The 14,052-nt window shown below is 33.8% G+C and overlaps 1 protein-coding gene across 1 annotated transcript in view; it reads right to left on the bottom strand.

The window, feature by feature from the left end:
* The window catches only part of PTPRT (protein tyrosine phosphatase receptor type T), a gene marked incomplete at both ends in the record, with an annotated part of 687,552 nt that overhangs the window by 84,935 nt on the left and 588,565 nt on the right, over positions 1–14,052 (bottom strand). The window contains one exon of the mRNA XM_083358025.1: positions 11,016–11,045. Within this exon, the coding sequence (XP_083214151.1) occupies positions 11,016–11,045 (30 nt within the window). The remainder of the gene's footprint in view (positions 1–11,015; positions 11,046–14,052) is intronic.

Below are 14,052 nucleotides of genomic sequence, written 5' to 3'. Positions count from 1 at the left end.
ATATCCTTTTTGAGGTGTGCTGACCAGAACTGCAAACAGTATTTCAATATATCATTGATTGATATAAGGGCATTATGATGTTGGCAAATTCTCTTTCTTCGTTAATCACTGCTAGATCTAATCCCATTAACTTTTATGAGTAGTTAGGGTTTTTGGTACAAAGATGCAACACTTTACCCTTGCTCACATCTGGCATTTTGACACTCTGCTAGTGTGCAGAGATTCCTTTGGAGTTCTTCAAGATCTTTTATTGTTTTTACTACTCTGAACAATTTAGTATCCTCAGTGAACTTGGTGATTTCATGCCCAATTCCAGGCCATATATAAAATATCTTAAAAAGCACTTATCCTAGGACACAACCTAGGGGACTCCACTAGTTACATTCTTCCATTGTAAGAAGCATCAAGGGGAAAAAAAGATAAAATTAAGCACTGAATATGACTTCTGACCTGTCAGTGTGCTGAGCTGTCTTTTGAGTGACAGAAGCATTTATCTGAAATGCTTACCTTCCACAAAGAAAGCAATTCAAATGCTATTTCTAAAGTCATGACAAGCTATATCAGTGACAATTTCTGTTCCCTTCCTTGACCATAAACACAACTGAAGCATCTAGGAAAAGTGACTTTCATCTCATTAGTGATAATCCTTTACAGATCATAGGCTTATCAAATGTGAAATTCTGAAGAATTTTGCCTGCCAGTTCTCAGACAGTGTGTGGGTGTGGGTGCATACCCATGCTTTGGTTGTTACACGAATTACAAGGTGAATGGTGAAGAAAGAATTCTCAAATGACTGTCAGAAAAAAAATGAAACCAGTGTGTGCTGAGATAAATGTCATAGAAAAATGCTTATGTTTATTGTTTTCATATATGTGTTGCATTTTGTCGACCAACAGTAAAGATAGAATGTAGTATATTTAAAGGATTTTAGGCAATAAAGAACAGAGCCTCTCTGAAACTTCTTAGTACTTAATAAGCACTAGACTTTCAATGACTACAATTACATAACATCTGAGATAAACCTTTAAATTCTGTTCAAATCTCTACTTTGATTTCACCTTTGAATCAGATAGTAGGTGCCATGTCAATATTTGACCAGAGAGACAGGATTTGAAATCCCCCAGGGATCATCTTAAAGCATTGTAGAAAATTTAAATTAGCCATCTAGATCTGGCTCTATCTATTTAAAGGGAAAGTACTGAGGTAACATATAAAATCCTTTGGACGAAAGGAAGGGTAGGAGCAAAATAACTAAATAAATAAAAAGAACAAGTATTCACAGAGAAACCCAGATCATATTTAAATCCTTAAAAAGATGTGCAATAATTCCTGCTGAACATCCAAAATTTACATGATAGGACAAGCTGAAGAGAGTGTTACAAAAACGGCAGTATTCCTCTGGGCAATACTAGGTTCACAAAGTCACAAAGGCAGGAAATTCAACTCTGTATGCTAAAATTGTACTAGAGCAAGTGATTGTCAATAGGAAACCTTGTGATTTAATGGTAAAGAGTCTGCATAATCATATATTTTTTCCAAATGCAAAGCTTCTAAAATTATTGCAATTGTGCAGTTTTCTTTCCATTCATTTCAAAGATTTGACTTAAGAAATTTATCTGCACCTTTAAAACATATAAAATGCTATAATAGCAATTCTTGCTGGGTTATATTCTTAAAATGCAAGGAGAATCAATGTTTTATTTATTTTCTATATTTGACATATTCAATGTGTAAATGATGACATTTCACAAAATAGTTGGTACGGATTTATCCAAATGATTCAATTTGAATCACTTCTTTTAACAACTTTATTACTTTATGTATGAGATTGCAATGGAAACCAAATATATGCTTTGATATATGCTATTAAGCATGCAGAAGGTTGCATATAATCCCTGGGTACTCATTTTGCACATGGGAAAGTTTCAAAAGAATGATCAACAATATTTTGCCAAAGAGATAAAACTAAACCCTAGCCTATAGCATAGTGATTTTTTCCCCTTAAGAAATAATAACACTCCCCCAATAGCAAATAATATGAAATTTCTAGAGTAGCATAAAAGAAAAATCTAAAGCTGCAACAATATAAATTTAATCCAATGTAAAACTAATCACTGCCTTGGTGATGGACTATTTCACAATACTATTCTATTCTACAATTTCTATTTAATTTCTACATTATTAGAAAAGCAGAATACAAAACCTAACATTACAAGTCATCAGTAACCAGAGGGATCATTTCTTTTTTCTTTTTTCTTACTTCAGTCAGGTCCAATTCTCAGAGACTGTTTGGACAAGTCCTTGCAGTTTTCTTGGCAAGGTTTTTCAGAAGTGATTTGCCACTTTCTCCTTCCTAGGGCTGAGTGAAAGTAACTGGTACAGAGTCACCCAGCTGGCTTTATGCCTAAGGCAGGATATGGACTTATGGTTTCCCACTTTCTAGCTGATGCCTAAACCACTACAGGTAGTTCTCAACTTACAACAGTTCATTTAGTGGCCATTCAAAGTTCCAATGGCCCTGAAAAATGTGACTTACGACCATATTTCACAGTTACGACCTTTGCAGCATCCCCATAATCGTGATGAAAATTCAGATGCTTGGCGAGCTGTCAAACGGAATGGCTGTGTTGAGACGCCACTCCGAATGAGCGTGCTGATCTCACAGCTTTTTCTCTGTTCCTGGTGGGTTTTTTAAAAAGCCCCAGATCTCTTGGAGCGAGATTAGGTGCCCATCTGAGCAGCTCAGGACAGCAGTTCGAGCTGCAGAAAACAGGACAGCCTACAAGAGAGCCGGGTGAAGGAAAAGGCCCATTATGACAGCCGTGAAGAAATGACAGCTGTCAAAAATAGTGGTGAGCCAGTGGGACAGCGATTCATCTAACCAGGCAGAAGAAACACTCAGCGAACTCTTGTAAGTATTCCGGATGGTGAAATCTTTCCGGAGAATTTCACAGAAGAGAAGATAAGAGGAGAGGCCCCAGAGCGAAAGGGGAATTCATCTCCCCTGTCAGATAATGGTGAGAAGGAGATGTGGGGGGGGGGAAGAGATCTGACCTTAAAGCAACAGGCTCACAGGCTGTAAGGACTGGAGATCAAGGGTGCTTTCTCTTTCTGGCTCTTGCAGTAAAGCCAAGAAGGAGTTTAACCAAAAACAAAATAAATTTGAAGAGTGGCAGTGCGGACTGAGCTGAGAGAGTGGACATTTTGAAGAAAAACTAATGACCAATTAGCATCAAAGGAGGGAAGAGTGATACTCATAACTTAAGAAGTGAACTATTTGTTTCAAAAAGTTTCTAAAACAAAAGGGATAAATGGTAATTGTTTTGAGAATTTAGACCAATAAGAATTAATTGAATATAACCTATAGGACGATTGATTTGGAGGAGACTAATAAGGAACAAAAAGTTGAATGTTTAAGGAGGGAGAGAAAATCTATTTCTCTCCTTGTTGTATATAATAGTATTCATAACTGAACTGACTGTGAAATCTGGTTTTTATTGTTAAAGAATTGAATAATATTGGTTATATTATTGTTATATGTTTCTATATAGAAAAGGTAGGACTATTTGGAATATAGATATTTGAAATGGATTAATAATGATTATTATGTTTTAGTGTAATAGATGTCATAGTTTGGATATGGTGTTAGCAACAAAATCTAGCATTGTTAAGATATAAGGCACTAGTGATTATAACCTTGGAAGAACGATAAATTCCCCAGGTGTGATGGAGGGAAAGACAAAGATTGTGTATAAGTGGGAGGGTTGGCTGACGTCATTTAGAAATATGACAAGCATCCCAAATCTCATGAGATTTGGGACTGGAAGAAGGCAGATGACCCAAGCCTCATCAGCAGAATTAAGCCCAGCAGGGCAAAGGCCTATAGAGGAGATGATGCCGCGGGAGTGAGCAAGCTCACTTAAAGACATACAAGCAATATTACAATCCATGCAAGAGGTTATGTTGAGAAATCATGAACATTTAAAAAGAGAAATAGGTGAAATAAGGAATGATACTGGAGAACTCAAAGAGAGGATGGGAGCAATGGACAGAAAATTTGAATGTTTTCAACAGCAAATATTGAAAAATGAAGAGAAATTATTAGAAATGGAGGATAGAATGAATAAGGAGGAAAGAAGAGTAGATGAAATGAATGAAAAACTTTTGCAAGCAAATAAAGAGTTAGAAAAAACCATTATACTGCTTGAAACTGAAAAAGCAGACCACTATTTATGTTTCCAAAACGTGAAGGAAGAGAAAGGGGAGGACCTCCCAGAAATGATGACGGACTTGCTAGCAAGGGCCCTAGGGACAGGGAAAGATGAAATGGCAAATGAGATTGATGAAATATATAGAATTCACACAAATTACACGAGAAGAAATAACTTACCCAAGGAGGTACATATCAAATTTGTGAAGAAGTCAATTAGGGATGAGATTTTGCACAGAACAAGGGACGACCCAATGGAATATAGAGGTAAACAACTAATTGTCCTCAAACAAGTCCCTAGGAGGGTAAGAGATCTGAGAAGGCCCTACCAACATATTACATCAAAATTAATAAGACAAAATATTAATTTTAGGTGGCTGACGCCAGAAGGGATTGTAGTGACCTGGCAAGAAAAGAGATATAGGTTAGATTCGATTGATAAAGCAGAAGAGTTTTTCCAGCAGCATCTAGGCAATGAAGATGAACTAGAAGAAAGAGAGTTAAGAGAAGGGAACAATGCAGAGAGATATAATAGAAAGACACGGGAATCACAAGACAAAGAACAGGAAACAGAGAGAAGAGAAAAAATGAGAATGCACCATGACAACAATGATGAGTGTAGACACAAAGAAGTTAAGGAAGATAGACTGACAAGGGCAACAAGATCAAAACAGAGGCAGTAATATAGAAATATTAACAGTATTATCATTAAATGTGAATGGACAAAACTCCCCACCTAAGAGAAATATAATTTTGAATACGCTCAGTAAGAAAAATTTAGATATAACAGTTCTACAAGAAACACATATAAAGACTCAAGATCAGGATCTATTAAACTACCCTAAGTTAGGAATTAAATTTGTATCGCTTTCACAGCAGAAAAAATTGTGATAAAGAAAGAATCCTAGCAAGACAAATTTATCAAGATGAGGAAGGTAGAATATTGATTATTGAAATTTCCTTGAGCAAAAAAAAGGTCGCCCTGGTAGGAATTTATGCCTCCAATGAAAAACAAAGACAATTTTATAAGAAATTGCATAAGGTTATTGCTGATATGGATTATGAGAACATTTGTATAATTGGTGACTTTAATACAATTATAGACAGAGAATTAGATTATAAGAGTGAGGAAGTTAGGAAATGAACCAGGAGAATATTACCCAGTACTTTTTTTTAAATGGTGGAGGAATTAAATATTCAAGATAGTTGGAGGGAAAGAAATTTTAATGAAGAGCAATTTACCTACTATTCAGGGCGGCATCAATCATGGTCCAGAATTGATATGGTCTGGACAACAAAAGAACTAAATTCAGATATTAATGATATAATAATAGAAATTAATACTTGGGCAGATCATAATCCCATTGTAATTAAATGGAAAGAACAGAAGACAACAACAAGGAGGTGGACTCTTAAAAAGGCAACCCTAAACCAAACAGAATTTAAACATAAGATGGAGGAACAAATGCGGACATTCTTCCAGATAAATAAGAAAGAGGGGACTAGCACTCCAAATTTATGGGATATGGCCAAAGCAATTATGAGAGGAACTGCAATTGCGTATATGGCCAATGAATATAAAAAGAAAAGGCAATATCGAAAAAGTTTAGAGGATGAACATAAAAAATTAGAATTAGAACTACAAAAAACCCCACAATGTAGAGATTTAAAACAACAGATGGATTTAAATAAGCATAAATTGAATATTATACAAAAGGGAGAATTGGCACAATAAATAAAAAGCATTAGACAAAAAATTTTTGAGCAGGCAAATAAACCTGGGAGATGGCTGGCCTATAGATTGAAAAAACAAAAAGATAATAGATGGATTAGTAAATTACGTAATCAAGGAGGGGAGATAGTACATCAAAATGATGTGAAAAAATGGGTGACGTATGAATTCTATAAAAATCTTTATAAAGAGGAGGAAATGATCACTGAGGAAAGAATATCACAATATCTTATGAAAGCAGACCTACTGAAGGTTTCAGAAGAATTTCAAAATATATTAAATAAAGATATAACAGTTCAGGAAATTATGGAAGCTATTAAAAACAAAAAAGTAATAAAACACCTGGCCCTGATGGATTACCGTCCGAAATATATAAAAACCTCCAAGAACTTTTGGTCCCAACACTATTGGATTTATTTAATGAGGTACTAAACATAGCAAAAATTCCAAACTCATGGAAATAAGCAATCATCTCACTAATCCCTAAAGAAAACTCTGATTTGACCTGTATTAAAAATTATAGACGCATTTCTTTACTGAACACGGATTACAAGATTTTCACGACTATAATGGCAGAAAGATTTAAAAAAATATTTAGCGGAATTTATTCATACTGACCAAAACGGCTTCTTGCCTAAAAGACAAATTAGACATAACGTCAGGATCGTACTAGACATCTTAGAATACTATGAATTTCATAGTGAAAAACAAGTGGCATTATTTTTTGTCGATGCTCATAAAGCCTTTGATAATGTCAAATGGAATTTTATGTTGACTCAACTCAAACAGATGGAATTCAGAGAAAAAATTATAAATATGTTTAAAGCAATCTATTCCAAGCAAGAGGCAAAAGTAATCATAAACGGAGAATTAACAAATAGCATTCAAATACAAAAAGGTACTAGACAAGGCTGTCTACTATCTCCTTTATTATTCATTCTTTCTTTAGAAGTACTCACAAGAATAATCCGAAAAGATAAGATGATTAAAGAATTAGAAATCAGAAAAGAGACATTTAAACTACAGGCTTATGCGGATGATTTAGTTTTCATCTTGGAAGACCCTTTAGAATCTGGAACAAGATTATTACAGGTGCTGGAAAATTATGGAGATGTTGCGGGATTAAAAATTAACAAAGAAAAAACTAAAATGCTCGTTAAAAATATGTCCAACTTACAAGAGACTGAGTTAGTAGAAAAAATTGACATCCAGACATGTAAAAGAGTAAAGTATTTGGGGATCCAACTATCAGCAAGATGTACTACACTTAAAAGAGAAAATTATGATAAGTTAATGGACCAAATTATAGTAGACCTAGATAGATGGAAAAACTTGCAGCTCTCTTTTATGGGAAGAATAGCGACAATCAAGATGAATATACTGCCCAAATTACTCTTTTTATTCCAATGTGTACCAATTAAATTAGGTAAGGATTTTTTTGAAAATTTAAATAGAGTTACATCTAAATTTATTTGGCAAGGTAAAAAACCGAGAATCAAGTTAAAATTATTACAGGATGCAAAGGAAAGAAGAGGGCTCGGCCTCCCAGACTAGGAAAAATATTATCAAGCAGCAATAGCAGTATGGATAGAGGATTGGATACATTTAAGGAATAGAAGACTACTAGCCTTAGAAGTTCATGACATGCAAATTGGGTGGCATGCTATAATGTGGGATGGAAAATATAGGGCTCATCAGTATTTTCAGAATCATCATATTAGATGGGCACTATTAGATGTGTGGATAAAAATTAAAAAAAAAATAACTATACAGAAATTCCCAATTGGCTATCTATATTAGAGATTTTTATGCACCCCAAATTTATAAATCTAGGAAGTGTAATTACATATAAAGCTCTCTTAGATGAAAATGGAGACCTGAAAACAAGAAAAAGATTATCAGAAGATGGTGTAGAGTTGGAATGGTGGGCATACTTACAAATACAGTCGCGATACAGAAAAGATAAAAAAGAACCAGGGATAAAATTAGAGCATACACCATTAGATAAAATTCTTCTAGGAACAGAAGATCGATTGATAAAAAAGAATACCAATATTTATTAGAACAGGATTTATCAGAAGAACAGGTAAAAGAAAGAATGTTAACCTGGAGTAAAAATTTTGGTTATAATATTGACTTAGATAATTGGCAACTACTATGGGATAGAAATAGGAGGTTAACGCTAGCCACCTCCTATAAAGAGAATTTGTACAAGATGTTTTATAGATGGCATCTTCCCCCTAAAAGGTTAGCAAAAATAGATAAAAAATCTCACCAATATGCTGGAAATGCAGAAGGCTTCCAGGGACTTGTCATCATATGTGGTGGGAATATTCAGAAGCGAAAGGTTTTTGGCAGTGGATTAAAAATTGGTTGGAAGAAATATTACGACAAAAAATTGATTTAAAACCAGAAATCTTTTTATTAGGGATTATTAACGATAATCTCAGTAAAGCATCTCTCTACTTATTAGTACATATCTTAACGGCAGCAAGACTGGCATATGCCCAAAAATGGAAAAGAAAGGAAACACCCACTGAAGAAGAAATAACAGATAAAATTTTATCCTGTGCTGAAATGGACAGGTTAACCCTAGAGATCAAAAATAAGAATGAAACGGAGTATTATGAAATTTTGCAAAATTTGTACAATTGGTTAGAGTTAAGGAGGATCGCTGAGATGAACATTGTTTGATTGATTGATAATGTAAGGATTTTTTTATTAGCATCTATATAATGGACATAACTGAAAGATACGTAAATATAACGCTGAGGACTGAATGACAGTTTACTAAAATAACCGACAGATTTTATATGTACAGTTTTTTATACTCTGTCCTGTTATAGATTGTATTTTAGGTTTTTGTTATTTCTTTCTGTAACATAAGATAACACTAATAGTAGTGTTGTAGCTAGGGAAGTTGAATCATGTCCACTTTTGTTTTTAAATGTATATTTAATAAAATTTTCCAAAAAAAAAATTCAGATGCTTGGCAACTGGTTCATATTTATGATCATTGCTGTGTCCCAAGGTCATGTGCAACCTTCTGGACAAGCAAAATCAATGGGGAAGCCAGATTCACTTAACAACTGGGTTGCTAATTTATCAACTGTGGGGATTCATGTAACAACTTTGGCAAGAAAGGTCATAAAATGGGGCAAAACTCATTTAACAAGTGTCTCACTTAACAACATAAATTTTGGGCTCAATTGTGGTCATAAGTCGAGGATACTTATACTCCATCCAGAAGCTGTTAAATATACCTTTAGACTCCATATATTTAGCTTCTATGAGTATTTTGCGAATGAAAAGATGATTTAAAACCTAACCAGGTTGTGATTCAACTTAATATCATCATCATCATATTCATCCCCCCCCCCTCAGTTTTCCATTTCCAACTTCTACCACTTGAGTGATTCATTTAAGGAAACCTGAACTGGAAATAATACCAAATAATTCTAATGCTTTCTGCAGCTAGGCCTAGTACTTAAATGACTATATATTTTTATAAAGAAATCTACAGTAAGGACCGCAAAACAGGTAATGATGGGCTTCACTTTTTGCGCCTTTGAGCTAGAGAATCTATTTGCTGGAAAGACACCGTGAAGAACAGGAGGTTTGAATCTATGGTTATATTACACCAAATGATATTCATACATTCTGTCCTTCCTCTGTGAATAGGAGACAAAACTTAATATTATCCTATTAATAGGGTAACATTAATCCATTCATTAGAGTAATATTAACCTAATGTTATAAACATACTAAGGATGAACCAGAAGGATAATCACATTTCAGGAAGCAAAAGAATTAATTTAAGGAGCAAGAAAAAAAGGAACATAAATGTTCTTGCCTTTTATTAATTGAGAAAATCATATGACTTCTATGAATTCTCTTTTGAGAGAAAATAATATATAAAATATTATAGCACTTCCTGTTAAGTGCAAAAGTTATTCTAAAACAGGACTATAGAGATATGAATAGTTGGAAATATAGACATGAACTTCAGCAAGTATATGTATGATTCATTTTCAGCTTAGTCACATTTGGCTCTTTTTAAAAAGCAAAAAATTAAACATTTGATGAGGGAAGCCAGCCAAAAAGAAATCAAAGATCCTGCATAATTTAAGGATTAGCAGAGCCCAAAATAATTGTACTCAAATACTAGGATATGTTTTAAAACCTTGGAAATCAAAATTTAGTGAAGTAATAGTACAATAAGCACTTTTAGTGGACTCTCAAACTGATTCATACATGGCACATGATATCCTGTATGTGAATTCTATGTAAAGCTAGTCTGAATACTGTGGAAAAAGCATTTACTTCATTCTTTTAAAATATGCAACTTCCTTAGATTTAGATCTGTTAACAATGTTTAATTCTGGCCTTATTAATAGATGCAGACTTTTCTTTGAGATGCTAAGGAATTATATGATCAATATCTTTTGGAAGGCCAGTGGAACAATATTTAATCAAGGTGCTGGCATGAATCACAGTTCTAATTGGTTTGCTTAAGAAGCACATGGCTGCAGATATTTTTAAGGATTTTAAAGGATCCTCCTTATGATTATCTTGATTAGAACTGTGAATATGCAAATGTTCAAACTTATCTTTCCCACAATCTGTATTCTCAGTAAAGGGTGCCCAAATAGCATATTAAACAAACAAACAAACAAAAAAAGCAAGAATGCTTCCAGATGAACATCTCTTAATACACAGTGTTGATTTTCAGAAATGTGAGGAAGAATAACAAAGAGTCCTGCCTGTTATGGTATTCATTTCTTTTGGCCCTAATCAGACAGAGTTGCCAGTCAAAGACTAGTGAGGAAAAATGGAGTGAGAAGGTTATGGATTATATCTGCACACAGAACCAACTCTCTTGTGTTCTTCTATTTTTCTCCCCTTTAAATATGTGGCTGATGGTATTAATAGCATGGGCATTAATGGTATTCATTAAAAATAGTGAAGTAATACAAAAAAAATCAAGAAAAATATTTTATAAACAAAGAAACAAAATCCTGCTGCTCTGGTGTGCATGCTTAAGGAAATTGTTATATCCAACTAGGTACTTACAAGTAATAGGAGTAGGAATATGCATTTCTTCTAAATATGCAGTCAGATGAAGGAAATGTCCAATAGTGGGGAAGAAGGAAAAAAGCATAATTAGACTTCGTATCAAGGATTTTAAGTTTGAACTAGACATAGTATTGCAGAGCTGACTCTACTACCAAATTTGCTTTGTTCTCCTTTAGTTTTTGAACACTGGTCTAATTTCCTCAAACAGGAATGTTTGCATGTGACTAATATTTTGTATAGTCCTAGGCAAGTCAGTTCACAAGGCTTTGAGCTCCTAACCAAACAACAATACCTACCAATTGTTGTAAAGCAGTTTTAAGCCTGTTTAGGCATGACGAGTTTAGAGGTAATTGAGGTTTAAATTTAAGACTCAAATTTCATAAGCAAGCTTTTATAGGATTGAAGAAGGGGCTATTCATGATTCTGGCAGCAACAATGGTTGCATTCCATGCATCCATTTTTGCCATCTAATTTTTAGTTGCTAGTTTCTAGAATAACCAGTAAATATTTTTATTTGACACTCGCAAAATGTCACTATAGAGCCAAATCACACTACAGAGAAGTTAATCACATTTAACATATGACATTATTTGAAGCCAAATAAGTGGAAGAGAAAAGTTATCTTAGATGAAGAAAGAAAGTGTGTGTGTGGACAGTACAGTGACTAAAAGCAGAAAGAACAACCACACAGTGACAATAGACTGACTACATTAATAAACAGTGTGCAAGGCTGTCCCAAAAATCATCAAAGGAAGGAGAAATGTGAAAACAGCAAGACAAAGTAATGGATTCTTTGGCTGAGCTCTACTAAATACAAGTTGAAAGTTGATTTCATTTTCTATATATTCTAATAATGGAATTGCTTTTGCATATGAAAATGTAATAAGCAAACTATACACTTCATAACTCATAATTATGTATTCTAGATATAAGTGCCACCTCTAAAAGTAAGCTGATGTAGAATAATTTGTCGGGAAGAGTATTGTCTTGGCAAAGATTCAAACAATATCAAACACATTTTTAACTAATAAAGTCCACATACATATTTAATCTGGCCCCTTGTAAATCTAGGATTCAAAATTAAACTTGAATTGTCCTGCATTATGAACACACATGCAAATACATGTTGCATAATTGCACAGAATATCCCACTGGTACAACAGCTCCTTTGAGCATTAAAATATCCATTTTATGTTCTCTCAAACTGACTATGAGTCATACAAAGCAGTTGTACAACATAGGTTTTGTCAAGCCACTAGAAAGCACATGCATAGTTTAAATTAGCCTATTGGTATAATACGAAGAAATAATTTGAAAGATATGTTTTGTATCTCTTTTCATCTCTGGAGTGAAATTTATTTGAGTTGTACATGAATAAGACTTGCAGTTAGGCATAACCGCACACATGTTCACAGCCAATGCACACAGTGCATGCTAAATTACCTGCTTTAAAAATAATAACTTTCAAACACTCATAGCATTCATTTTTTCCCCCTGCTGATGATATATCATGTTCTTCCCACTTACTCATTAACCTCCTGAAGCTCATCCATTCATATTGGAATGTTACACCTCAAAGTCACCTTGTAAAACAAGGAACAAGTTGTTCTCTTTAACAAATGTGTCACATACTGTTACAAAGAATAGACAAAAGCAAAAACTATACAATGAGCTACACTTAATATTTTAACATGTTTAAAATATTATTACAGTTTCAAGACGTATGATCATTGGTAGTTCTTGAATATCAGAAATTGACAGCTAAAACATCTTTGTAACCAACTAACCATTGCTCTAAAGACAGCTTTATACATTATTTTTCCCAGTTAAACAAGGGATAGAATTTCTTAGCAGATTAATTTAGCTTTGCTGTCTATTCCATCTTCCTAAATTCCAATTTAACTAAGACAATTTGTAAAACTAAGTCACAAAGAATTAAATCAGGAACAGTTTTTACAGGTTTTGGTTCCTTTGCATCCTTTCTCTTCACTGTGTTATCAGTATTCATATGTCCAGTGATTACAAACATTGGAAATAACCACCTTAATTATGTTTTAAGATATACAGTTCATTACTGCAAGTGCCACAAGAAAAGGACTCTTGAAATAACTATCACAGTTGCCAACAGTCTTAATTAATTAAGAATACATAGGGCCCAGCAAGAAAAAAAAAGTCTCAAGCTTCAGAATATGTTTGCAATGAACTATATCATTTCCTCTGACTTCAACAAAGAGAAGCATAGAAATGGGAACAGAGCACATGCTTAACTTCTGAAAACAAATATTCTATGCCAGAGATGACAAAATAAATGACTTACACATTAAGTCTTTTTCAAAGCCTTTATACATACAGTACCCTGCCTACAGCCTTGAACATTAACTCTAGACTTATTAGCAACTCCCCACAATGAGGTTTTAGCAAGCAAAGCTACAACTGCATCATCTCCACAAGTTAAACAGACAAGTGAGTGTTCATTGTACCATGATTCAAATTTATTAAGGCTTTATATGCTAGCTTGTTCAAAGACTTCTTTTTCCATTCAAATTCCACTGAATCCTTTAAAACCTCCAGTTCCATACTCATTACACTATAATACCAATGTATGGAATTAATAGCTTGAATATTTATGTTTCAATTACTTATGCATGAAATGTAATTTCAAGCACATTTGGTACCTCATTGCCTACCATGTTTCATTCATTCTGATTGATTACAGATTTCATCCTACTGATTAGTTACATTTAAATCAATGAGACATTGGTTATGACTTACTTAGATCCAATGATTTCAATGGGAACTTTTAAGTGTAGAATCAACTTGTGATAATAATAATAGAAAGATTTCATTTTCTCACTTGGCTACTACAAAAATGGCACAACCTCCAATATTTTAGATAATCTATACATAATACTGGATAAATTGGAAATAATGTCTTGGGAAATATGTAGAAAGATGATTGGGGGACTGGAGGCTAAAACATATAGGGAACGGTTGCTGGAATTGGGTATGTGTAGTTTAATGAAGAGAAGGGTGA

Source organism: Vipera ursinii (genome assembly GCF_947247035.1).
Source record: "Vipera ursinii genome assembly, chromosome: 3".
Lineage (NCBI taxonomy): Eukaryota > Metazoa > Chordata > Lepidosauria > Squamata > Viperidae > Vipera > Vipera ursinii.
This window is presented reverse-complemented; position numbering and strand designations above follow the sequence as displayed.